The following is a 25550-nucleotide window of genomic DNA, read 5'->3' as shown; positions in this document are numbered from 1 at the left end:
CACAGCTCCTGATGAAAGAGCCCACACAGCAGCAGATGTACAACAGCAGATCCGACCCAACATCACTGGAATGCATGCATGGTCGCAATAGCAGACACACTTTGGCCTCAGGTTTATAGTGACCAATACTGAGATGAAGTGGTGGGATTGTTTCATTGCAAAGACCAGTGGAGATTTGTCTTTGTATAACTTTCACTAGACCGTTTATGCCTTTTGTTTTGTATTAAATACAACATTGTGATTTAAATACTTTAACAGAGAAAAGCTCTATTCCATTTTACAGTTCAATCATTTTTAATATATTTTACAGAAGAATCTTTGTGTCTTTGAGGCTAACTGGTTCATACACCCTTTTATGTAAGCATATGATTTAGATGTTTAAAACACACACACACACACACACACAACAAATGGCGTAGAGCTTACCTTCACAGGTTTACTCTGATACTGTTAACATTATCTGTTATCTGTAGTTTGCCACAGAGCACTTTGATGTACTCCATTTAGAACAGCAGCATCATCTAGTGGACACAGTCAGAACTTACAGAAGAAAAACATTTAATGAAAACCATTGCATTTAAGCTACTATATGTGTGACAACTTGTGGAAAAGGGCTTCATATGATAGATGGAAAACAGGTGTTTGTGCACACTACACTAAGCACAAACATGTCAAAATGCGTTGATTTTTTCATAATACTTTTTTTTTTTTTTTTTTTACATAAGTTGATTTTTCTTTTGTTTCTTTGGAAATACAAAATTGTGTTTTTAAATTTGAGGAGGATGAGCTTTTTTTTTTTTTTTTTTTTTGCTTTGAGTCTTTTTCGGCCCTGGGGATACCATACCCTTCTTTACCACTGTATACAACAAAAACAGATAACAATAACCGACAATTAAAGAAATAGCATGCCATTTCATACACAGTGTTTTCTGTGAGTAGGTTTGTGCTTCGAGGCTATCTAGAACATTTCTCATCGGTGGCTCTTGTTACGGGAAATTAAATTCCAGAAGCTTCCTAAAAACTACAGGTCCCACAATGCAACGGAATCATTTGACATGGACCTGGGGAAAGTACGTAACTGTCTCTAAATGTACTTTCATTTTCGCTTTTTATGCTGACTAACTGTGAGTATTGTTCCGTGTCGTGCACGGCATTGAATTACACAAATAAAAAGCTTATTATTCGTTATCACAGCTTCGTTGAAGTTTAAACGCTTTTATAATCTCTAAGTATCTTTTCTAACTTACAGAGACGACATGGCTTCTCTGGGTATTCATCTCGAGTCGAAGAAACAGGTGAGCACTACTGCTAGCATGATTTCAAAAGTGCTAACTTATGCAGCGACATTTTAAACCCACTTTCCCTTCAAACTGTCGGTTGGTGTGTCCGTGGCGCTAGCAGGTGTTCAGAAAAGTGTTTGTCCTGATAACTAGACATACAGCTGGGTCATATGAGGTGAGCATCATGTAATAGCTGCAAAATGGCCTTTTAAGCTGTGTGAACAGGACCAGTTTTTACCAAAGATCCTTCATGTTCGAAATTGTCGAAATATAAAGGAAAACGATGATAACTAAATCATATTTATCTCTGTATTGCAGGTGGATGATTTCTGCCAAAAACTCACCAAGGAGGTAATTTATCCAAGTAACTAAACTCCCAGCTGTCACATTAATTAGTTTTTCCCAATGATATAGAGTCTTACATCATTATTATTTTTGTTTTAATAACAGGCCGAAGAGCTGGTTTCCAAATATTTCCCTCAGAAGATTGAAGAGCTGCAGATGCTGTTGAAGGTATTAATCTGTGACTGTATCAGCCAATCAGGGGTCCTTGGGGGGTTTCTTCAACAACAGATGACTATATTATATGACTTCCTGTTCTTTCTCCTTCACAATAAAACTATTTTATAATGACGTTTTTTGTTTTAGATGAAATGATGTCAAATCATGGGCTGTTTGAGAGTCCATGACGTGTATAAGGGTGTGTCGATATATGAAAAGTTGTCAGAAGTAACAGGACATTTATGTTTTCTGTCAGACATCTTTCAGCTGTGAAGACCTGGCATCCCTGAAAGCTCCGCTGGACATCCCAATACCAGACCCAGTTAAAGAGGAGGCAAAACGCAAGAAGAAGGAGGAGGTAGGCCCAGCTCTACGTAGGTTTGAGGCCTGGGGTCTGAGAAATGCATGTAACTCCAACGAAGGGGCCATGCTGGTTGGGTCCGTCACCCCTAGGGGGTCCTCAGAGTTACTGCAGTGGGGCTGCCAAATTATTGTTTATTTTTTTTAATAAAAAAAAAAAATTGAAAATATATCTTAACATTAATCCAACATATTAACAAAGATAAATCGGCCTATTCGTTTAAACAATAAATAAATACATTTAATTTGCACAACATTGATGATACGCTTACTATGTAAGGTAGCCATTATGGTAGCCATCCACAGATACAGTTAAGCTTAAGGATACACTGTGCCTTCCACATGTATGTTCTACACATCAACTCTTTGAGGTCTAAGGGCATTTTCTCGATTTTTACATATCTTCTTAAATTCACCTTTTTAGCATATTTGCATATAACCTGATACCCATGTGTTTCATACCTTTTGGTCAAAAATATGGTGATATTTGATTTTCTCCATATCACCCAGCTCTACACGATGTATAAATAATATATGAACGTTGATCCATCCATTTTCATCCATCCAAGTCAAGTTCAATATGCAACATCATTTATACAATGTATGTAGTAGGGGGTCCCTGCTCTCTCTCTATTTTAGCTAAGGGTCCTTGGCCTAAAAACATTGAAGACCCCTGTATTAGAGGATTAAGACATGTCTTTGTTTGAGTATAGTAATTGCCACTAGGTTTAATTTTAGTTTAATTTAATTACCTGCTATTTGTTAAGAGGCAATTTCTAAATACATTTCAGAGGGTGGAGTGCTGTGCCATATTTGATGCATGTAATAGGCTTTATGATAAGGAGTCTTAGTTAAGTATTTTATTTACCAACTAACCATTGAATTTCTTTAGCAGCACTGCATTAAGCCTCTCAACTGAGATCCTCAGTCAGGGCTTTATACTTAGCGTTTTAATACAGTATAATATGAAGACACAACACTGAAGCTGAGTCCTTTGTTACCATGGCAACCAATTGCTGTGCAATTTCCAAAAACTGCCTTACAAATTGGCAGAGAGGGGACCTTTTATTTTGGGTGATCTCTAAAAAGAAAAGTGTTTTAATTGCCATTGGCCAATCCTATTCAGATTATTTTTTTATTAGACTAGTACTCAAAAGAAGGGATAGAAGTATCCTGCAGGTGTTCTATGCAGCACAAAATCCATTGGCACTAAAGCATATATATATATATATATATATATATATATATATATATATATATATATATATATATATATATATATATATATAATTTTTTTTTTTTTTTTTTTTTTTTTTTTTTTTTTTTCAGCCTTTATTGTATCCCTTATTTTGACAGATGTCCCTTCTGTTTTAGCAGTTGCTATCACATTGCACACATGGATTCAGAGGGGGGAAAAGTGCAACGCTGCCAGTGTCGGTAGTTTTATGTGGGGGGAAATGGGTTGAAAGAATATTTACATACAGCAACTCTGGGGAACCAACCTGAGGCAGTTTGGAGTGCATTCATTCAGAGGATGTGTGCAGGGAGCAGGGACTGCTGGAACTAGGTCACATTTCTAATACAAAGAAAAAAAAATCCAACATTTGACATCTCCATTTAGCCAAGGAAAAAAAAAGCATGTGGGAGAGCTGTCTTAGAGATTAATAGGCAGTGAAAACTCTTTGACCTGCTGCCTTCTGTTCTTATGTTGCAGAAGGAGGCAAAGGAGGGGAAGGAGGGGAAGAAAGACAAGGACAGCGATAAAGAGGATGAAGATTCAGGTAGAGATGATGGTGACGAAGTAATACATAATAAAACATACTGCAGTGGTTGTCAAACACTGTACAACCCAGTCACTATTAAACAAGTATACCCCTGTTTGTTATTTCATTCCTCTTTGATTGCAGTTTTCTGCACATGAGCATTTCTTTAATGAGGTGAAGGTGGTAGACTGAAGAAAATATGAATGGAAGCTGGTGTGTAAAAATGTTTCTATGCCAGGACTGTGATTTGCAAAGTTTAATTTCTCAAATCTCATTGCAAGAGGTCAACTATTCTAATAGTGATTCTTAATACATGGAATAGTTGAACATTTAAACATATTGAGTCCAACTTTAAAGGTGCCGTAGGTAGGATTGGGAAGATCCAGGACTTAGCCAAAATATTTGAACATCAACAACTACTCAGGCCCTCCCCCCTTCCCACTAAAGCCCAAAACGGTCTCCTAAGCCCCTCCCCCCACAAGGGAGAATGAATGAGTGTGCATGAGCAGTGATTGACACGCAGTAAGACCCCCCCCCCCCCCCCCCCCCCCCGGCCCTGATTGGTGCATCTGAACAGGGTGCGGTGGATTTTTGCAAATCGCACTTCAGGCTGTAGGTGGTGCCAGAGGAGCCGGATTACCTGCTTCATGTAGTTCTACTGGAACATAGGGTCACTTTCAGCAAATATGAAAGTTAATTTTATAAGTCTTACCTACTGCACCTTTAACACAAAGCCACGTATGCCGTGGTTTACCGATTGATTCACCAGAAATAATTATTAACAGTTAACCAGTTTTGATTGTTCATGGATTTTTTTCTATTCACGTTCAAAAAGCCCAACTGAACCAGAATGTTCTGATATATTGTACTAAGTGAAGCACTGTTTGGGGATGTTTTGTCCACCAGGGCCTCCTTGTGGTCCCATCTGCAGCAACGAGCGAGTGGAGAGTCTCCTGCAGGAGGTCAAGCCTCAGATCCAGACACTGAAGGAGAAGCTCAACACAGTCAGTCTCTCAATTCATCTCTTCACTTCCTTTTAGACCAAGAAATGAGTTAGTCTAAATGTGGTTATTACCTTTTACGTATCCACTGCACAACATAAAGTATGTAAGGAATACGCCTGTGAGTGCTTATGATTTAATGTAACAAAGCTTGCTTTTAAAGTGACAAAGACAGGAGCTCACATGCCATGTTTCAACATAAGTAGTTGTGACAAATGATCTTCCCTCTTTTGAGTGTGTTTTTAAATGGGGCTGTCTCAGAGCTTAAATAACAAGGATAACTGTGAACAATATGACAAACTGATATGTCACACTAGATATTAATACATTCAGATTTCCCTGGCAGGTGTCAATGTGGGTGCAACTCCAAATCCCTAGAATTGAAGATGGTAACAACTTTGGAGTGGCTGTCCAGGTTGGTAACCGGCGATGGCTTGGTGAAGCAATAGACTTGATTCTTTATGTTGTGTCTTGAAAAGATGTTTGAACACTTGTGTGTCCAGTTAGGTTTAATATCTGTGTTTGTCCAACAGGAGAAAGTGTTTGAGCTGCTGACCAACACACGCACCAAGATCGAGGGGTTCCAAACTCAGATTTCAAAGTAAGAGCCCAAACCGGCTAAATTGTGGTAGATTGTTGTTATTATTTTGAATGGTGAAATTTGAACTGAAGATGCAATCACACTAATAAGGTGCGTCATCTCTTTCATCTGTGTGGGTGTGAATGCTTTAGCTTAGCATTCTAACTAACTGCCAAACTACTTTTTTTAGTAGGCTGAATGTAACGTGTCAAAAAGCTAGAAAAGCGCTTACATTCGCCGGTCGGGTAACCTGCAGGATTTATAGTCATGGGGGCGGAACGTCAAAACTTGAAAAAACGTTTTCATTGGACATAAAATTAGTAAACGCCCCCGAGTGAAGGATGAGTCATCAAAGCTTTGAAACCGTTTGACAGGAAGGGAACAGACTGTGATTATAATGTGGAAATACTCAAAATTGAATTGTTTTCACAAATATTTCACAAATACCACCTTGACACCACTTGACAAATATTTTACAAATATTTCTTTTTACAAATATTTGAACAATAGATACATGACCATTTATCATAGGGACACAGGGTTAACACTGGAAAAATGCATTTTTCTATTCATGAGGCCTTAGCATTTAGCACTCTCCCATAACTGTCACTTGTAGCCACAGTAGCTGCTGATCAGCTAAAGTTGCACTCTTGCTTTAATTAAAATTGGACCGGGGGTTTCGTATATCACAATTATAACAGATATTTGGACATTTAGTGAGGCACTCAGGGTGATTTTAAAGATAGTTGGGCAATAATATATCCAGTTTATGACCGTTATAAATGAATGAAGTACCTTCTCTTTCTTGTGTTTGGTAGGTATTACAGTGAGAGAGGTGATGCTGTGGCCAAAGCTTCCAAACAATCCCACGTGGTCAGTATCTCATGTTGTCTGTTGTCACAGCGGTACACTGTAATACACGTATGTGTGTTTCTGTGTACTAATAGTAATAGAATAAATTAAGATGAAAGAAATGAGTGGGCGCCTGGTTAGCTCACCTGGTAGAGCGGGCGCCCATGTATAGAGGTTTACTCCTCAACGCAGCAGCCGCGGGTTCGACTCCGACCTGCGTCCCTTGCTGCATGTCATTCCCCTTCTTTCTCCCCTTTCAAATTTAAGCTGTCCTATACAAATAACGGCCTAAAATGCCCCCAAAATCTTTTTAAAAAAAAATAATTGTGTGCCACCTGCACACTGTATGCTCTATTTGTGTGTGTAAAATAATGACTTGTTGACAACGTTCTGCTCTGTGTAAATTGGGTACACACTGGATGTGCCATGTACTGGATGTTTTTATTGCATGTGAACTCTGTGCTGTGTGCTTTCTGCCGCAGGGAGACTACAGACAGCTGGTTCACGAGCTGGACCAGTATCAGTACTATGAGCTCCGCCTCGTGGTCCTGGACATCTGCAACACATATGTAAGATACCTACGCCCCGTTGTTTACTGGTTAAGTTGTATTTCATATATGCGTATAGAAAAATCTGAGCTTGGGTCAAAATCAAATTGTAAAAAAGTTGTCAACACGCAACTGATAATGCAATTTGACTGGATTATAGTCTGCGCACGTGTCTTCTAAAAATTGTAAATCTGTTTTTGTGTATCAAACGTAATATACCATCTGCCGTAACCATGCACTGTACTTTGAATACAACTACTCACACATATTTAAAATATTCCAGTCGTGTCACAGCAGCAGGGACTATAGCTAAATGGAATCCATTCCTTCCTAATAGGAGGGTAATTAAATTAATTGCTGTGCTTGTGTTAAATTGATTGGCACTCCATCTCCTATCCATTAATCACTGTTTGTCTCCTTCCTCTGGCTATTGTCCACCTGTGTTTGATGCTGTTAATGGACAAGGCAGTACAGGACATGATGAAAGGAGTTGTTTGACACGATCACGGCTCTGGATCTGGGCCTCTCTCTCTCTCTCTCTCTCTCTCTCTCTCTCTCTCTCTCTCTCTCTCTCTCTCTCTCTCTCTCTCTCTCTCTCTCTCTCTCTCTCTCTCTCTCTCTCTCTCTCTCTCTCTCTCTCTCTCTCTCTCTCTCTCTCTCTCTCTCTCACATGCCGTTGATCTTTCTTATATCTTTCTCGCACTTCATTTCCACTGATGTCTCTCTCTGTATCTCTCCCCCCGCAGGCTGTGCTGTTTGACATCATTAACAAGAACTATGATAAGATTAAGAAGCCCAGAGGAGACGGCAAGGCTCTCATCTACTGAGACTCCAGCACACTCGCAGGCTTTCTAACAAGATACAACTAGTGTAGTATGACACTCATGTAACAATACACCCACTCTGACAAAAATGTCTTCTTTTTCTTACTGTGTATTCATTTTGGTTGAGATTACAAAATAAAGCAACACGATTCAGATACTTCTGTCTACTCTTCTTTTGTCCAAATGAGAATTTAAAGTTGTAGTGGTGTTGGGTTTTTACAGGTGATATACTGTACCTAGATTCTCTTCACAACCCTAATGAGAAGCCATTTTCACTTTCCAAAACTTGAGCCTAAGCTTTCAAGATTTTTCCACATCCCCAAAATCTGAGGGGTTTCACACTACTGAGGCTGTGTGTCCTTGTCTGTGGTGGTAATAAGTCCCTCTCCCGGCAAACCAGGACAGCCCCAACTCGGTGTGAGTCTGTACCAGCCCTGATAGAGTCCTCTCCATCCCAGGTAGCCTAGAGCTCCTCCTAGATGCTGTGAGGGGAACTTGGGGAAGTGTGCAAGCAAACACAGTAGCAAGAACATCCACAAGGCAAGTAGAACCACACACAGGAGGAAGATGAACCTTAAAGGGGCATCATGGGACCACGGCAGAGGCTTTGCTTGGGCCAGGTAAAGACCAAAGACAGACACTTCCTCCACAAGCAGCAGGCAACACAAGCAGATGATGAGGACGTCCTGCGATACTTCGTAACCTCTCCACACCATGTTGTCTCTGAGGCAGGAGGCCTTGGTCTGGTCTTCATGCAGGAGCAGCAGGGGCTGTAGCGAGGACGCGGTGCCTTGGATATCCTGGGCAGGGATCATAGGTTCGTAACAGTTTCCTGCGGCATCCTCCAGCAGTGTCAGGAGACGCCGACAGCCCCACCACAGCAACCCCACCACCCCTATCCGGGAGAGGTGGCGGAGGAGGAGAGAGGGGGAGTGACGGGCTGAGAGGGAGAGGAGAAGCATGAAGGAAGCTGTGAAGATGCAGGTCCAACCCCAAGTGGACTTGAGGAACTTCCTACAAGAGCAGACATCAGTGTTACATGAAAAGTCACTGTGTAAATCCTCAAAACACAATACAATAATGTAATAAAAAACACAGCTTTTTTTGCCTCATCCTAATCAGATCTACTGGAACTTTACATGGTAGACAGAGTAGTTCAACACTACATGGTTATAGTTGATGGTAAATACAAGTGTAGCAAGTATGTTGATCTATTCGAATCCACACAAACGTGTTCTGACAGAGGATGAATGATGGCTCCCCTAATGCCTTCACACATGAGTAATAATGACATCAAAGCGCACTAAATAACCTCACAAAAGCCTTAATGGGCATTCAGTTCATGTAAAAACTTGTATTAACTTACTCCTGTACTTTGAAATGTGCAGCTTGATAGGTACCGTAAACATACTATTGATAGGTATAATAGAACCTAAACTGAACAATGACGGCAAGTGACACTGTCAGGATACAGGTACATGCTAAATCATGGCAGCACAAGTAGAGAGGAATCAGCTAATAAGCTGGTCGTACCAGACCAAGTAAGGCTGTAACAGCAAAACCCCTGAGTGTGCTAAATGGAGCACAGGTGCATTTTATTGCTCATAAATTCAACTTTCCATTTGTAAGACAAAGAATGTGTAAATCCTATTTTGTTTACACTTTCTATGAAGCCTGTCCCTATAATGCATCATAAACACACTTATGTGTTATAATCTGCTTATATCAGATCAGTATAGATATAAGCACTCATAAATATTCATAATGCTTTATCACAATAATCATAACACATTATAAAGCATTTTTATAATGAATTATAAGGTCAAGTCTCATAATACTCTATAATTGCTGGTTGCTCATTATAACAAATTATACATGCATTTATAATGCAGGTCCAACTGAAAATCATGCAGCCATTTTGTTTCATTTCCAGCAGTAGCAACAGGTTATAAATTTGAGATTTCCATTCAAAAGCAGAAACACAACTATACCTGTACAGGTAGTGGTTGCTGTTAGCGAAGATGCTGTACTTTGACACCCAGAAACTCAGCACAGGACCAAACAGAACCAAAGCAGACAGCATCAGGTGGAAATGCCGTCTGACCAGCTTGCTTCCTAAAAACCTGGCCAGTACGTTGGTTACAAACACCAGAGCAGCATCCAGGAGTCTGAGGATGAATTTCCCCAGCAGTATCACCTCTGCAGCCATCTTGTGTAACTTCTCCAAGTTGATCTCTGGTGTGAAGCCATTAGAGGAGTTTCCAGTCTTAACCTCCATGTTCCTATTCTCCGTTTGTCTTCCTGATTATACCTTTTGTAGTTTTAGTTTGAATTCTAACTATGTTTTCCTCTTCTTCTCTCTTTGTGTCCAATTAGAGCCCTGTGGTAGATCCTGCCTCACTTTCTTTTGTCTTTAAAAGGCACACCAGTTCTACTCTGGGAGCCTTTCTACTTTATCACTGTCAGGCGTGCAGGATAGCACATGCTTTATAAAAATACAACCCCTCTGTCCCCTTCACCCTCAGAAGCCCTCCCCCTCCACAACACAGACTCGGAGTGTGGACATGGTAATGGCTGCTGCTGTTACTGACCCCCTTCTCAAAGCAATGATCCAATGCCTCAAGAATTTAGTCCAATTGGATGGCAACTGATGATACAAAAACATCAACATAAAACCCAAATTTTGCACGATGGCTTAAAACAATTTCTTTGCAATCAGACTTAATGGTGTGCTGCAATTATATTTAGCATCAAAAAAGTCTTGTCTATTCCCGCGGAAAGAATCATTCTGACATAAAATAGATCGCTTGGCTCCTTCTTTGGTTCTCCTTTAGTCTCTCCATTCTTAGAATCAGCTGTTGGAGCCAAAACTAATTGAAGTTATAAACTGTTGCCAGTCTGCATTTGGCGCCATGAACAGCTGCCTTTCTCACAGCACTTTGTCTTCTTTATTTCCAGGCCCAGTCCTCAGGCCAGAGCCTCTTAAACCTCTTCAACCCCAGAGCCAAATTGAGTAAATTTAGTCTTTCCGTGGGATTTATGCTCAGTAAAACCTACTAGAACTGTTTTCCCAAGCCAGGACATCCAGTCCTACTACTTTTATAGACTCTGAATCCATACTAACTGAAGTAATAAGAAGCTGGAGTCCATATGTGAAACGTTATTTGTTTTCTTTAAGTGTAAGGACTATCCTTACACTTAAAGAAAACAAATAACGTTACACAGACTATCTGTGTGCTAAAAAAAATAAATAACACAACATAATAACATGTAAGAGGAGAAGCTTTGGCATCTTCTTAAGTTATTTAAATGCTGGATTTAGCCAAGTTTTCCTAAATTGTGGCCTCCTCTTCCTGATAAATGATCTTGAGATCTTTTCCTTTTCATTGAAACTGCTACTGTAGTCGATATATTATTAGCACCGCTGTGTTGTTGTATTAGGTATTCTATTAAGTAGGAACACCAAGTGTAAATGAAACCAGGCATGCCAAAGAATCGGTCTAATTTTAGACCACTTAACTGCATTGCTGTCATTACAATGCCCTTCAAGCGCCTCTGCTATGGTTTCTGTAGCAGGTAATAGTCAGTTGTCTGTTACCTGCTACTGGAAAATCAAACTTTTCTTGTAATGTCTTTTCAGTGACGATATTTTAGATAAGTGCAAATGTACCCTTATGTCCATTTAGTTCCCCGTTAACAGGATATGAAATTGCTGCATTTTCTCCGCGCCCCACTTTTGCACGTTTAAAGCCTGATCTTTCAAAACAGTCATTTCTTCTCAATACCAGCAGCAAATACTCAGTGAAAAGCTTTAGTTGCGATACATTGAAAGGTTTAATTGTTACTGTAAAAACAACGGTCCGAGAGTGAAATATGGGCTTTGATATAAACACCTGAAAATTGCATATACAGATCAGTGTGTAAGTTTTGATCCACGCACACATCCCCTGTCCCTTCACTAAGTCTTGACCTCAACATATTATCACACACATTCAAATCTTATAAACAGATCCGAGGTTTATATTGGCCAACACAATTACTCTTTTTTTTAATTGACTCAGGGCTTGTGTTTACAGAGTTGAGTGTTGACCCAGGATCATTAAGAAGACCTCAGACTAACGCTGTGTCTGAATACAGGGGTTGTCGTGAAGCGATCTAAAGAGGTTTTCACATATAAAATCATTGTGAGTTTGACAGTAAAACTAACAGCGTGTTTGGGGCGTCCTGGTCGTTTTGGTATGCTTTTGGAATTTTTCCCCGACATAGGAAGTTGACCACGAACAGCTGACCAAGTGGTGGACACATGTTGCATGTTTAGGAGTCATGATTTAGGGCAATTGGTAATTAATGTACTGGAATATTACAATATATTTATTCTTTAAATGTGAACTTTGAACGTGACGGCCCCTCAAATAGGACACAGCTCATGTTATTCATAACAGCAAGGGTGAAAGTCCAAATCGGCACACTGACAACTATCTGAATACACTCCCTGAATGCACGAACCATTCAAATACTATACATTTATACAGAATCATAACTGTCAGTTTCTCCCTGCAATATCCAATATTGATTTCTAAATAACTATCTTACCAATAAATTTCAATAGCTCATTAAGTAAGTGCCGTGCTTAGCGTTTCGAGCTACAGCACAAGTGTTTCAGGCCAAATTCAAAAGCTTTGGCCTGTTGACAGTGAGGCAAAAACAAAAGTAGGCCGTCCCACTGCACTTGACAACGTAAGGCTATAATGCCATCCAAATGAACCCTTCACAACCACGCTATAACTGTAATCATTAATATCCAGCATTGAATTTAAAAGATATTTAAGTCTCTCCCAGTCCTTCTGAGCGTATTGCCTTCCTGTGTTAGGGCCGGCCCTGCCCCCTTCTGCGGTGATGTCACTTCCTCCGACATCTTTTTCCTTTGTCTCTCTTCTTCTCTCGCTGTCTAAAAGGTCTTTCTCCTGTTGTCAGACTTTCTCCCGCTCCCTCTCCTCCTCTAGCGGATGGGTCTGTCTGTGCTCCCACATTCGCACCGCTCCGTCCCACTGTGGAGAAACAAAGCCGGATGAGGAGACGGATCAGAGCCAAAATGCGTTTCATGTTAGCACCTGCGACTGGCTTCCCACAGTAGCTCCGATTTAAAGTTCCCAATTATTCTTGTGACTTTTCTTAACCTTACTTAAAATAGTTATTTCTTCTGTATTCATTAAAGATGAAATCCGTGACATATTCTTTTATTTAAAATAGGTTCACACTTAATTTAAACTTCCTGTCTTTGCAGTACTTTTCAGACACTTACTTGGCTAAAAATGCTTTCTCATATTTGTTGCCATTTTTAGACTTTGTTGCAGTTTCGACACCTTATTTCTTACCCCTGTAGACTGCGACAACATTGGGAAACGTAGGACATTAAGATTTCAGATTTAATGTTCTTCTAGCTATGAATAGTCTGGTTTTCTCTTCACCTGTGTGAGAAACTGCTAAAAAGTACAATTTAATGCAATATACATTGGAAACAAGATATAAAAATACAGTCATATATTTCTGTAAACGATCCATTTGATTCTCTGCTATTACCAGAAGTCTCTGACGTCTCTTAATTCCATGGTACTCCATGACTGGAGGAAACACTTAGTGTCTGATTTAATTCCCCTCAATAAAAACGGTTCTACATTTTTCTGTAACATTTTGAATGTATTATTTATGATCACAAACATTTACACATCGACTCCAGCTGAACAGTTTACATTAACAGCACTCACGGAGCTGCTGACGATGTTGTCCTCGTACGGGTGCCAGCTGACGTCCCTCACACACGCGTCATGGCCCGACAGTCTGGAGACCACGCTGCCCGTCAGGACGTCATAAACTGGACAGACACACAAAGAATTCAACATATTTAGCAACTTGTAGGCAGGTATTGAATATCATTACATTACATTACATTTAGCGGACGCTTTTATCCAAAGCGACTTCCAATTAAGTGCTTTCAACCTTGAAGGTCCAAACTCCGGACAACAGGAAGTAAGTGCAAGTACATTAGCTTCAAATAAGCCAAACTACAAAGAGCCATATGAAAGTGCAGCTGCAATTTTTTTTTTTTTATCATACATACATATCATACTGTATATCCTTTAATCACTGTCGTACACATCAGAACTGCATTGATTCTCCATGTAAAAATAACTACACAAAGAGCTGAGTTAATTGGTGCGGACACATTACAAGGCAGTTACACAATATGAGGCAGACACCTAGGGTGGAAGGCACAAAACAACACAAGCACAGTAAGGCGAGCGGTATACTGGCCATTCCCGACCTGTTGCGCAACAGTGTGATGTCATGGGAGCGCCGAAACTGTTTATACTTGCGCGTGGTGGTCGCAACACTAGTTGCAGTCTTCTCCTGAACGGAGGTGTCGCAACTGAGGAAAGGCTGCCGACTTTGCTATTTCTACGGACTAGAAGCAGAACTGGCAGCAGCAGCATTGACGTCAATGTCAACAGTGGCTAAGATGATATTGGAGTCAATGGATGAGGAAGAACAGCTGCTTTTGAACCTGCTTGCAAAGAAACGAAGAAAAAGAAGGTGGAATGTTCGTCCTTTGAATAACGCCAGACATAAATATGGTGAGCGGCCTGTAGAGGTGCACTTGCTCGCAAAGCTTGCCCTCGAACTCGTCCATGCTTCCTGTTTCCGCTTTGTCGTGCGCCGCTGAAAGAAATAGAGTTGTGCACGACCTCTGGTCGCGCACTTTAAATCCTGGCGCGCCAGCGAGATCTACGTCATTTTGATGGCACATTGTCGCGCGACAGGTCGGGAACGGTGACTGTAAAAGGGCGTGTGTATGTATATATATATATATATATATATATATATATATATATATATATATACACACACACACACACACACACACACACACACACACACACACACACACACACAGTGACACTCACTGATGATTTTGCCGGTAGAGCAGCCGGAGTAGATGAACCTCTGTCCAGTGCTGAACTCTGGAGAGAAACGGCAGCGGACGAGGGTGTGCAGAACGCCGTGACCGCGGTAGGTCATCACCGAGGTGTCGCCTGTCAGCTTGTGTCTCTTCAGGGCTGAAAGGGACACACAATTTCATAATTTACCTGATTGCTACAATTTACCAGGACATACAGAGTTCATTTACATCCTAAACATCTATAAGATATTTCTTTTATTTTCAGGTTTTTCCCTTCCCCTCTGTTCTCCATATCTCATTATCAGAGTTCCCACACTTCACCTCTCCTCTGTGCCCTCCCTCCTCTTTGACTTGTAATAGTAATCGCTCATTTCTCAATGCGTGGTTTTAATAGTCATATCCCCTTACTCTCACCACGCATACACACTCACGTTTCACCCCACTGTCATTGGCCCTCTCTCCCTTTCTTTAGAACGTAATTTCATCTTCATTTCCTCCTCTTTTCTTCCTACATGAGACCTCCCCTCTTCTAGCTTCCCTTCTCCTCTCCTTCCTCATTCATCTCCCAGTGTCCGCCCCTCCTCCCTCACCTCTCTGGGGAACCTGCTGCCAGCGGTAATCCCAGTTCTGTTGGGTGACAGCGAGGCGGGAAGCTGCCAACCCCTCTTTGGGCGAGAACTTCCGGACGTCCCAGAGCTTGATGGACTGGTCCTTGGAGTTGCTGATCAGATAGCGTGCGTCACCCTGACACAGTCACCATGCAAGGGGAGGAGGACCACATTTTAGAAAAGTAAAAGAAAACAAACATCAGGCTTAGACTGTACTGTACTGGAATAAAGACCCATTACAATTGGCTAATGTTAGCATTTAATTAATCAACTTCCAACCAGTCAGCAGTCGAATCCAACTATCCATGAGGCTTTGGGGAACTTGTCTTTGACAGATTGATAAAATACCAGCAGTATTCCTCTCTTCCCCCCCCCCCACCTTGCTGTGGATGAAGGTGATGCCGTCTCGGTGACCGGCCAGCTGTCCGACAGGCTGCGGTCTGTCCTCCCGCAGCGTCCGTCTGTCCCACACCTTGCACACCGCGTCGTCGCTGCCGGAGAAGAGCAGCTGGGACGAGCTGTCGGCGAACGCCACCGCGTTCACATCATCCTCGTGGGCATCAATCTGACGAGGGGAGACGCAGAAGAAAGAGAGGCAGTGTTTTCATTGAGGAGTGTGTGCAAGCCAGTGATTGTGTGTGGTAAGATTGGGTGATTTCTTCTCTTCTTTTCGCATGCTTGTGTGAAAGTGCCTTTTGTCTGTGTGCTTTGCATGTCTGTGTTGTGTGTACCACAAAGTCGTGATGTTAGTTTTGGTCTATAAAATCATAGACCACCACCAGATTTATCTCTGGAAAAAAAAAAAATAGCAAAAATGGGCTAAAGGAACAAGTCGGGAGATTAAGCACAGGCACACTGATGCAGAGGTAATAAGAGGGACAGAATGAGAAAAAGCATAAGACAGTGTTGAAGCAGATGGTAGAGGCCAGCTACTGACTTCTACGCAGAGGGGGGTTGTGGGAGAAGGAGGAGGAGGGGGAGGGTTTAACCCCCCCTGTCCCATTGATGAACTCTCTGCTGCTACATTACAGACGGCAGGGCGGCGTGAAACTTTGTGTGCCGGCACACTTTCAGGTCGGCTAATGTCTGGCTCACCTTGATCGCAGCATGAGGCACAGACAGACCGGGGTGGATGTGACACAGAAACAGCTACAAGCCGGCCCACGAGCAAAACACAAACGGCAAACGCACTCAAGACACACTAACCTTCAGCGTTCGTTTATTCTGCTCGAGATCAAAAACGTAAAGGCAGCCATCATTTGCTCTGAAAGCAGAGAGGAGAGAGACACATTCTAATTAAGTGGTTAAATGTGACTGATCTCGCTGGTCTGAGTGTGCTTTTATAGTAAATAAAGGTGTTTTATCCTCATAATTTAAATATTCACAAAACCAGCTTTAAGAAGAACACGTGTATTTCCAATTCCACCATTCCAGAAGAGCTAACTTAATTCACAGTTCTGAAAGAGACGTCAGTCCCGTTTCCACTCTGTCAGTCACTGCCTTGAAATATAAAAGCAAACTTTACTCACCCTCCCAGGATCTCGTTGCCATCTGTGGACGCAGCCAGTGAGAACACACAGAACCTCCTCTCATCTGGACTACAAAGCACAACAGCACACACACACACAAGTAGGGTGACAACGCAGCAGTAGCACCATTATTGGATCACAACAACACTGCCTACTATATGTCATCATCCCACACCAAATAACTTGATGAAGGCACGCATCGCCTCTTAAATAATGCCATTGTTAGGAGTGCTGTGAGTTTAATGATGGTGCATTGTTGAAATAATGATCTCTCCAGTACACACACACACACACACACACACACACACACACACACACACACAGAGAGAGAGAGAGACCGAGAGGATGGATGTTGAAGTGACAAATTCTGACAGCATCATTCATCCAGGTGGTAATGAAGGGATAGGAGGGCTGGCTGGTAGGGAATGACAGATTACCTGCTCCGTAATGTTATAAGTTACTATGAGGGAAACACTAACTTGAGGTCCAGGGCGGTGTGGTTTTCACTGTCCCCATCTATACTGCACATATGAACTGTGGAAAAGACACACAGAGACAGAGAACATATGAATAAAACACCATATAGAAACTATTTGTTTTTTTAGTATTTAGGACAATTGATTATCCAATTTGCAGACTGAAATTAAAAAAAAGAAAAGAAATTCAATTCTTGAGAATATTTGGTTCAGTCGCACCAACTACATGGTCAGATATATATTGTTACTTTTCTTAATTTAAAAAAAAAAAAAAAAGAGAAAAGAATCAGTTCAAAAAAGTTCAAGAAAATCCTTCAAAAAGTTCAATAAATGCTTGATGTTTCCAAAGTCAATGAGTAATCGTGTTAAATTATGGTGATAATATTGACCAAAATAATTATCAAGCGGCAGCCCTACGATAAGAAACAAAGCCATAACACAATGATTTATGGGTAGAGGGCGATAGAGCATGTTTTCTGAATTGGTACACACAAAAAAAATCATATTACGACATTTAGATTGAATACCTGCAACATGCTATTGTAAAGTTACAGGGACTCGAGTCAGATTTCTTTTGATGCCACAGCAGCATCAGTAAAATTTGAATCAGGATAACATGGATGGTTCTTGGGGGATCACTGGCTGTGCCTCTTGTAAACAAAAACCCTACACTAATTAGCATCACTGACTGATTGCATGATATTGTATCTTACAGGTCCATTAGCCTTACTGTAGTCAGACCAGCTGGAGTAGAGTACATTTTGTGCGTCAGGGGTGAAGCAGACGTCCAGAACACTCCAGCCCACATCCCGAGCCTTCACTGTTCGGCGTAGGTGAAAGCGCCCCCTTGTGGTGTCGTACAGGCGGACGTTCTGGTCTGCAGCGAGCAACAGAAGAAAAAAAAAATATTGTAATCAGATAATGAGTGGCTGTTATCACATGACGTGTCTGTATATGACATAGAATGAATATGACATAGTGCTACTAGAATTGGTATTTTCTAATAATTCTTCTGTTTCAAACAGATGTGATGTTTGATAGTTGTTGTTTGCATCAATAGATGTAAAAAAAGGAATTCAAAAGTCAACGATACTTGTCTGTCAATGACCACATTCTGTATATGACATGACACAACATAACCCAAATGGCCCTGACAATTTGGTGGTCAAACAAACACTAGGGATCATTATCAGATCTGATTCCGTTCCTCTGGGTTCTCATGTTGGATCTCGGGTTATTTACCTTGGCAGGCAGAGAGGAACATGTTGCCATCCTCGCTGTACACTCCACAGAAGGCTTTCTGCTGGTACGTATCCTTGTGGGATACATAGTTTGGCAGAAAACTGCGAAGGATGAAGGGTCAATATCATTCAACAGACAACAGCATGAGGACTCACGTTTAGTGTATTGTAGGTTTTCACAACAAATCAGCAATACAGCAATCAGTCACATGGAATACAACAAGAGTCTATGTTTCATCAAGACCGTTTTTTTGTTTTGTTTTTATGTGCCACTTTTCTGATTCTGATGAAATACATTTTTAATTGTTTCTCTTCCTCACCTTCTGGTAATTTGTTGAGAAATATTGGAAATGTGTAAAATAGAATAGAACTTACTGTGTGCGGATACGACTGCACTCTCCATGTGAAAAACTAGAGCCTCTACATCTGCCTTGTTCCCTCTGAAAAAAGCAAAGAGTTTATCAGAAAAGAAAACATCAAACTGGTCAACATTAATTGTGAATTAAAGTAGCTGGAAGAAAAAAGTGACAAAATAATCTACGTTGAGTAGTAGTTGAAGTAGAGCTCTTAATTATTTCAGAAATGTGTGGCTGAAACTGCTGAAAAGTAATCATCATTATCATCATCTTGCTACATTCTTAGTGCTAGAAATGTGCCAATTGCATTTTAGTCTACTGCTGCTTTGAGTTTGTATGTCTGCAGTCTGACCTCTGTTAGCATGTGGGTGAAACTGTGTCGGCCTTTCAGGGTAGAGGAGCCGGTGGCCAGCATGATCTGAGTTCGGATCTCACTTTGGTCCACTTCATGTGTGTCGGGTTGGGCGTCCACTAGGAAAATAACGCACAAAATAAAAACAAGTTTTCATATTAATTACTATCGGACATCAAACTTTCAGAATGTGTTTCCCCTTCTCCCAACGGATTCTTGGGTTGATGTGGTGCTCTCGATGACTAAGAAACATGGTTCGATCTCAGCTTTATACGAATCTATATCATCGGGGAGTCCGGTCTCTCTTATGGAGGTCAGGGGCAAGTGGGAAGGAGAGCTTAAGTTTAATTTGATGGACAAATGGTAGGAAAGGGCTCTAATTAGAATCAATTCCTCATCTTCTTGTGCACGTCTAAGCTTTATTCAATTTAAGGTCCTACATAAAATTCATTTTACAAAAGCTAGGCTAAGCCGTTTATTCCCAGGTACTGATAATATCTGTGACCGATGCAGCTTATCGCCAGCTGATCATACCCATACATTTTTCCTCTGTCCAAAATTGGTAGAGTTTTGGTCCTCTTTTTTCAACATATTAAGTAAAGCCCTAAACATCACAATTGACTAGATTTGACTGGATTTCCAGGGTAAGTTACCTGGTGGATTGTAGCGGTTCCCCAGCCGACCCTCCCAGGCGCCGTCGCTGTCCTCATCAGAGTCAGAGTAGGACTGGACCAGCTGCAGCCCTGTGGCTCCACTGCCATGGACCAGTCGGACCTGGCCCCTGCACGCACAAACACCACATTAGTTCAACAATCAATCAATCAATCCAAATGTTGATAAATGATTGATTGAATTTGAACCTCTACAGTGAAGAAGAGAGATCATCATCTTACTTTACTAATACTTGAAATATTAATGCAGAAAACAAAGTAGTCCAGCTGCAGCCCAATGGTGAGACACCAGCCTACATCAGGTCTACTGTGCTATGGGTAAAGCTATAGTCTTGTAATGTTTTTTTCCACTGAGCAGCTCCACTACACAACAGATGGGGGATCAGAATGCTACTTTGTCATTCCAACTTTTCCGGATCCCAGTACTTTCTAGTTCTAACTTTTCCTCTGTCTTATTACTAGAGGACCTGCCACTGTCATAGATTAGTTACAACAAGCGCTGACATTTATTTTTATTTTTTTATTAGAAGTGGTTGTTAACATGAGGAATATTCAAACATTTCCCAGAATTTAACAGCATTCAAATTAAACAGGAATAAGGATGGGGAATTGCCAACCACCTCTTAGCTGTATCAGGCAGCACTGGATTGTAATGCTATGCCAGCTCTCTTGAAAGGAAGGTAAAACACTGTAAGCTTGTATTGACACAAAAAAAGAATTGTTATGTTTGATGTTGGAGACATTGTTCACATGGATAAAACAATACATCACAAAGCAACAAACTGGGCCCAGAAGTGAAACGTTCACAAGGAATTTGTTGTTTTAATATCAGTGCCAGTATGTTAAACTACAAAATCCACCAAATGTACCTCCTTAGTAGGTAAGCCAGCACTTCAGCTAAGTCAACGTCCTCCTCTGATGCTGGCTGTCTGTCTCCCTGCTGCCTGTCAGCCGTCCTGCGGCCTCGGCTGCTGCTGCTGCTGCTGCTGCTGCTGCTCTGGTTTGATTCTGCTCCTTCAGGCTGATCAGCTGGGTTGCCACTGGAAGAGCCCCTTCCACCAGACATCCCAGAACTGGACTGAGAGCCCATAGACTGAAGGGGGCCTGGCAGGGAGAATCATTTGGAAATTCAATAACAGTTTTAGGTTTACCTGGGGGAAGCCAGGTAAACACCAATGCAGTGTGTGTGTGTTGACAGATGAAGATAAAGCGAATGGTAAAACAGAAGTTAGGTGGCTGCATTAGCTAAACTGACATCAATTCAATTCATTATAGCTCAAATCATTATACTTCCACTTCTGCAAATCAACAAACCACATGTTCTGCAAAGAAATCGACCAGCATATTTGTTCTGTACGTTATAGCTCATCATGATTAAGATGCAGAGGTTGATTTTGTTGAGCTAGCTAAGAATGCTAACGACTTAACGTTAACGTTAACAGTAACATTAGCTACCGTTTGACTGTCAAGCGCTCTTCTTGACAGCTCGTCGTTGCAGCTCTTTGTCGTTTCGGTGCGAATTTAACAATGTGCACGACGCGTAACTTCCGCAAGGTCTAACGTTTACATTTATAACGCAAAACAGCTGCAGTTTGACAGCCCAGTGTTTAATCAGTGGCTAGCGGGGCCAGTCCCTGAATCGCCATGTTGTTTACAAAAGTGTGTAAAAACCTTGCGCGTGCCCCTGCCCTTTCACCGTCACGTGATCAGCCGCGCTATCGCTCCTACCAGCTCCGCTGACTGAAAATTATAACACACAGTTCAAAACAGCTAGCTATTATTTAACAATTAACTATGGCTATTATTAACTATATACATATACGTATAAAAAAAAAACTAAAACCAATGTAAAACATGCTTTACACAAAACAATAAAAACAAATACACACTCTCACCAGCCACAGTTGTTTGTAAATATTTGGATTATTTTTCTCCAAAATTTGGAATATACTCCACTGCAGCATAACAACTGGAATATGCCTTATCATGACACATCCTGCATTAATACCTCACCCTGGCTCTAACTTGAAAAGGGTTCCTGTGTCAAAATCTAGTTTTAAGCTATTTATTTTTGTGGTGACAGTGTGTGTACATGGTGCATATTCTTGTGTAAACCTGTAAATCATTACCTTTATTACCATTCCAGTCATTAAATAATGCTGATGGACGAAGGCTCACAACATCAAAGGCCCTGAACACCAACACACAGGTAGTTAATTTGGTTGATTAGACCTCTTCCCAGGACTGTGTGGGTTTGTGTGTGTGATAGTCTCCTAGCTTTGATGCACATGTTAGGGAAGGACAAATGACAGCATCATTCTTATTGGTAGAAAAGATTTGTGACCTAATAAATTCCCATCTAAGCTCCAGTCCACCTTCAACCTGAGCAGAATAACTGAAATCACCTGTGTCTGTGTTCAAAATTGTTTTTTTTAAGGCCCGCTTTACTCAAATCATGTCATATCCTTACGTCCTCTTCGATGTTTGACTGCAAGTGCAGGCGACTGATAGTGATAAGCCTACACTATTGCTAATGTTGGTGTTTCTCTGCTTTAGAAATAGGTTAGGCTACGATGTCCGCATGCAGATATGTGTGACATCACAAAACGTGAAGCCAATCATGGTTCAATATGTAAACACTGTATGCATATTACACAAGTGCCCACAAGTGTTCCGCACAGAGTAAAGGTACTTTGGATGAAAGCAGTTAGCTTTGGTGGGGTGGCCACTTTGGAAATTGCTTTAAATATGTCCGACTGTGCTGTTTTAGGGTGCAAACCAGAACCAGGAGCTTCCATTCACTATTTGCCAAGGGATCCTCTGCTGAAGCAGATATGGATGGACTTCATTTATAGACAACGCTTCAGACCTTCAAATACAGTGAAAATCCGTATATGCGGTGCACATTTTAGTAACGACTGTTTCGTGAATCTCTTTCAAAGGTCCATGGGTTTTGCCAAAAAGTTGGTTCTGAAGGCTGACGCAGTGCCCTCCATTTATCCTGGGAGCCCAACAGGGCTTAAGCATGTGAGTATTCATTTTACTGACCGAAGTTTATAAAGATTTCTCCGTGCAGTTCATCGCTTGAGGTGGGTGGGCTTTTCAAAGTGTTAGCCTATGGTGTTAGCTAACACTGCCTGGTGAAGTCAACTAAGTTAGGCTACTGTGTATTTACCTCCGGTGCATATAGCACAGCGTTATAAAGCAACCGAACGTTCGTCTCCTAGCTGTGTTTAAATGAGGATACTTTGGTTGTGATTTTTTCGTCTGTTAAATTATTGTTTTGAAGTGACTTATGCAGCTAGGGAGCTGTGGCTGTATGCTTGGAGCATGATGCTTTGAACTGCAACCCTGCAAGAGGAGCGTAGGACGTAACTCTTACGCAAGGCCGTTGGTTGTGACGTAATAGACCATTGATTAACAGCGTACAGTTAATTTCATAATTAGGAAAATTCCACATTCACAAAAGAAATGGACGGACTCCAAGCCAAACGTTGGACATTTTTTTTTATCAAGAACACCATTAATATGGCACACACCTAAAAACAAGAAGGCAATTAAGACCAATTTTGTTATACGTAATACAAATTCAAACCAATGTATCACACGGAAGATGATACATTGGTTTGAATTTGTATTACGTTTTCTATACTTTTTATATATATAAAATTAAAAGGTGATTATATATACATATATATAATTATATAATTCTTTTATTATGCACCTCTGATATGGACAGTTGTTGTGTTAATGTACTTGTGTTCTTTAAATAAAGATAATTATATATATATATATATATATATATATATATATATATATATATAGAGAGAGAGAGAGAGAGAGAGAGAGAGAGAGAGAGAGAGAGAGAGAGAGAGAGATTAACACAATCCTACACCAATATTGAAATGGCGTGTCTATTTTCCTTAACTTTTTTTGTCTTTTAATGTACCTATATGGTATGTATGCCTTGTTTCTTATTTGTCTTATTGTTTACCCCAGGCCGTATGTATTGACTTTGCCAAATAAATTTGCTAAAAAACAATATGGCATATTAAACCCTGAACACATAGACAAAAGTTGACTCACCTATTCTTATTGGTCTAATAATTCCTTAAGATCTGGCTGTTTACCCACTAAGTACACACTTTGTAAATGCCATGACACTTCTACGTTAATAATTTGTAAACGATTACCAGCAACAGGTTTATATGAAGGCTGCACTGTATTGCTTTCAAAATCATACATACTGTGTCTGTGCAGCCTGTTATACCAAAACAAAGCTGAAGGTGGGTTAAATAGGTGAACACAGGCTTGGTTTAAAAGATTAACGTGATGTGGTCTCAAAAGGTTAAAAGTGTTAGAATATCATCTTGGTAATATCTTTATTCATTCATGCTGTATGTATTACTTGTAATTACTGTTTCCTGTAAACGTCATGCAAAATTGAATTTTTTGTTTTTGTCTTTTATAAAGGGAGCAGCTGCATTTTGTTTAAAAAGAGCAGATGTGGCCTGTCAGTGTAACTCAGTGGTCGTGCATGAAGTTGGCCTCCAGTGTAGTCTTCCTGCGATCAGGACGAGGACTTTGGGGACCCAGCTGTCACAGCGCACATTGACGTACAGGAGAAGCCTGGGTGTGTGTCTCTCAAATGACTGATAATTGCTCTCTGTTTAAAAATGCCTACCCTTACCCATGTATCACATTACTCTATATTGTATGCAATCTGTTATTGTGTGTGCGCATCACAGGTGTCCAGACAACAGGTGCTGCTGTTGGTACAGTAGAGACAAGACCAGCAGAGCAATCCGTCGGAGGGCTAATTTCAAGCTCTCAGAAACCCCCTCCGTCACCCCCGACTGATTGGTCACAGCCTGAAATCGAAGATGATGATCAATGTGTGACAGTGGTAACTCATTTTTTGTTACAAGTCTCTCTCTCATGGAGGAATCAAGTAATGTTGTGGTCACAGCACTGCAGAAATGGATGAGCGAGAGGATTTGAATGAACTGACGGAGTCTTTTTTTCTATAGATGAAAACCCAGCAGTAGACAAAATCCTGCAGTGTCTGCATACTTTATTCTATCTCGCTTAACAAGAGCATGCTGCAAAAATGAAACCGGTTCATTTAGTGCTCCCATCTATTTCTGCAGCATAACAGTGGCATCACCGTTTGAGAAATGAGAAAACAACTATTGCTATTGTAAAAAAAGAAAAGAAGGTTTTCTTAATTTAACTATTATTCTCTCATTTTAACTAGATTACAGGATACATCTCTTGTTGTACAAACAAAAAGGATAGGTATTAGGCATGACACTGGCACAATCATGCAGAATCAATTGAATGGTTTCATTATTACCCATCCTACATACAAGATATCCATAAGCACATTTTTGCACAGTAGAGAGAGTGGCCAAAAAAGTTCAAAATAAGGGGACACCTTTGTTACTTGCAATGCTGAAGTTACTTAATTTTAATTCAGCGCAAAACAGGTTATTTTGATCATTCTTACATTGAACACTTTGCTGATCTTTATTCGATTTCAAACCTAACATATGCTATAATTCAACGGAGAAGTCCTTCATGTTTTTATAACGTAAAGCTGATATATTAGTCCAATTTAACCCATTTTGTAGTTCAAATTATTGAAATG

The 25550-nt window shown here is 40.7% G+C and overlaps 4 protein-coding genes across 6 annotated transcripts in view; 2 read left to right on the top strand and 2 right to left on the bottom strand.

Moving 5' to 3' along the window:
• The first annotated feature begins 890 nt into the window (after positions 1-890).
• On the top strand, positions 891-7866 carry psme1 (proteasome activator subunit 1). Its single transcript, XM_031294599.2, has 12 exons — positions 891-1124; positions 1250-1295; positions 1599-1631; positions 1731-1793; positions 2038-2139; positions 3856-3922; positions 4811-4908; positions 5252-5320; positions 5439-5506; positions 6304-6358; positions 6820-6906; positions 7632-7866. Exons 2-12 carry the CDS (start codon positions 1257-1259, stop codon positions 7710-7712), a joined length of 762 nt encoding a protein of 253 aa, XP_031150459.1. The 5' UTR covers positions 891-1124; positions 1250-1256; the 3' UTR covers positions 7713-7866.
• On the bottom strand, positions 6782-10889 carry LOC116046294 (fat storage-inducing transmembrane protein 1). The gene is made up of 2 exons (XM_031294593.2): positions 9701-10889; positions 6782-8723 (listed from the first exon to the last, which is right to left on the bottom strand). The coding sequence occupies exons 1-2, from the start codon at positions 9985-9987 to the stop codon at positions 8051-8053; spliced, it is 960 nt and encodes a 319-aa protein (XP_031150453.1). The 5' UTR covers positions 9988-10889; the 3' UTR covers positions 6782-8050.
• Positions 10890-11524: 635 nt separating this feature from the next.
• On the bottom strand, positions 11525-23039 carry dcaf11 (ddb1 and cul4 associated factor 11). Of its 3 annotated transcripts, none has more exons than XM_031294588.2 (16): positions 22949-23039; positions 20770-21004; positions 19883-20010; positions 19230-19348; positions 18897-18961; positions 18523-18623; positions 18011-18157; positions 17284-17338; positions 16805-16873; positions 16482-16539; positions 15655-15840; positions 15258-15411; positions 14672-14824; positions 13475-13581; positions 12689-12757; positions 11525-12596 (listed from the first exon to the last, which is right to left on the bottom strand). In XM_031294588.2, exons 2-16 carry the CDS (start codon positions 20988-20990, stop codon positions 12576-12578), a joined length of 1653 nt encoding a protein of 550 aa, XP_031150448.1. In that variant the 5' UTR covers positions 20991-21004; positions 22949-23039; the 3' UTR covers positions 11525-12575. The 3 variants fall into 3 exon arrangements, with proteins under 3 accessions (XP_031150448.1, XP_031150447.1, XP_031150450.1); XM_031294587.2 differs by lacking the exon at positions 22949-23039 and adding an exon at positions 21356-21583; XM_031294590.2 differs by lacking the exon at positions 22949-23039 and adding an exon at positions 21356-21583 and having other exon boundaries at positions 11525-12757.
• Positions 22614-25550, top strand: part of zfhx2 (zinc finger homeobox 2) — a 20282-nt gene continuing 17345 nt past the window's right edge. The window contains exons 1-3 of the mRNA XM_031294580.2: positions 22614-22927; positions 24374-24533; positions 24649-24806. Of these exons, the coding sequence (XP_031150440.2) occupies positions 22649-22927; positions 24374-24533; positions 24649-24806 (597 nt within the window). The 5' untranslated portion in view covers positions 22614-22648. The remainder of the gene's footprint in view (positions 22928-24373; positions 24534-24648; positions 24807-25550) is intronic.

This window comes from Sander lucioperca, chromosome 1, assembly GCF_008315115.2.
Source record: "Sander lucioperca isolate FBNREF2018 chromosome 1, SLUC_FBN_1.2, whole genome shotgun sequence".
NCBI classification, from domain to species: domain Eukaryota; kingdom Metazoa; phylum Chordata; class Actinopteri; order Perciformes; family Percidae; genus Sander; species Sander lucioperca.
The sequence above is the reverse complement of the archived record's forward strand: the minus strand, read 5'-3'. Positions and strand labels throughout refer to the sequence as shown.

What these genes read in the sequence shown, in the direction of transcription:
- dcaf11 (XM_031294588.2), bottom strand. Translation starts at nt 20,990, where the DNA reads ATGGGCTCTCAGTCCAGTTCTGGGATGTCTGGTGGAAGGGGCTCTTCC. An exon ending in CACACCGCCCTGGACCTCAA is followed by an intron (nt 16,874 to 17,283) that starts GTTAGTGTTTCC and finishes TGTGCTTTGTAG; the next exon opens with TCCAGATGAGAGGAGGTTCT. An exon ending in AGAATAAACGAACGCTGAAG is followed by an intron (nt 15,841 to 16,481) that starts GTTAGTGTGTCT and finishes TCCCCTCGTCAG; the next exon opens with ATTGATGCCCACGAGGATGA.
- LOC116046294 (XM_031294593.2), bottom strand. Translation starts at nt 9,987, where the DNA reads ATGGAGGTTAAGACTGGAAACTCCTCTAATGGCTTCACACCAGAGATC. An exon ending in AGCAACCACTACCTGTACAG is followed by an intron (nt 8,724 to 9,700) that starts GTATAGTTGTGT and finishes CTGCTCTTGTAG; the next exon opens with GAAGTTCCTCAAGTCCACTT.
- psme1 (XM_031294599.2), top strand. Translation starts at nt 1,257, where the DNA reads ATGGCTTCTCTGGGTATTCATCTCGAGTCGAAGAAACAG. An exon ending in CTTCCAAACAATCCCACGTG is followed by an intron (nt 6,359 to 6,819) that starts GTCAGTATCTCA and finishes TTTCTGCCGCAG; the next exon opens with GGAGACTACAGACAGCTGGT. An exon ending in TGGACATCTGCAACACATAT is followed by an intron (nt 6,907 to 7,631) that starts GTAAGATACCTA and finishes CTCCCCCCGCAG; the next exon opens with GCTGTGCTGTTTGACATCAT.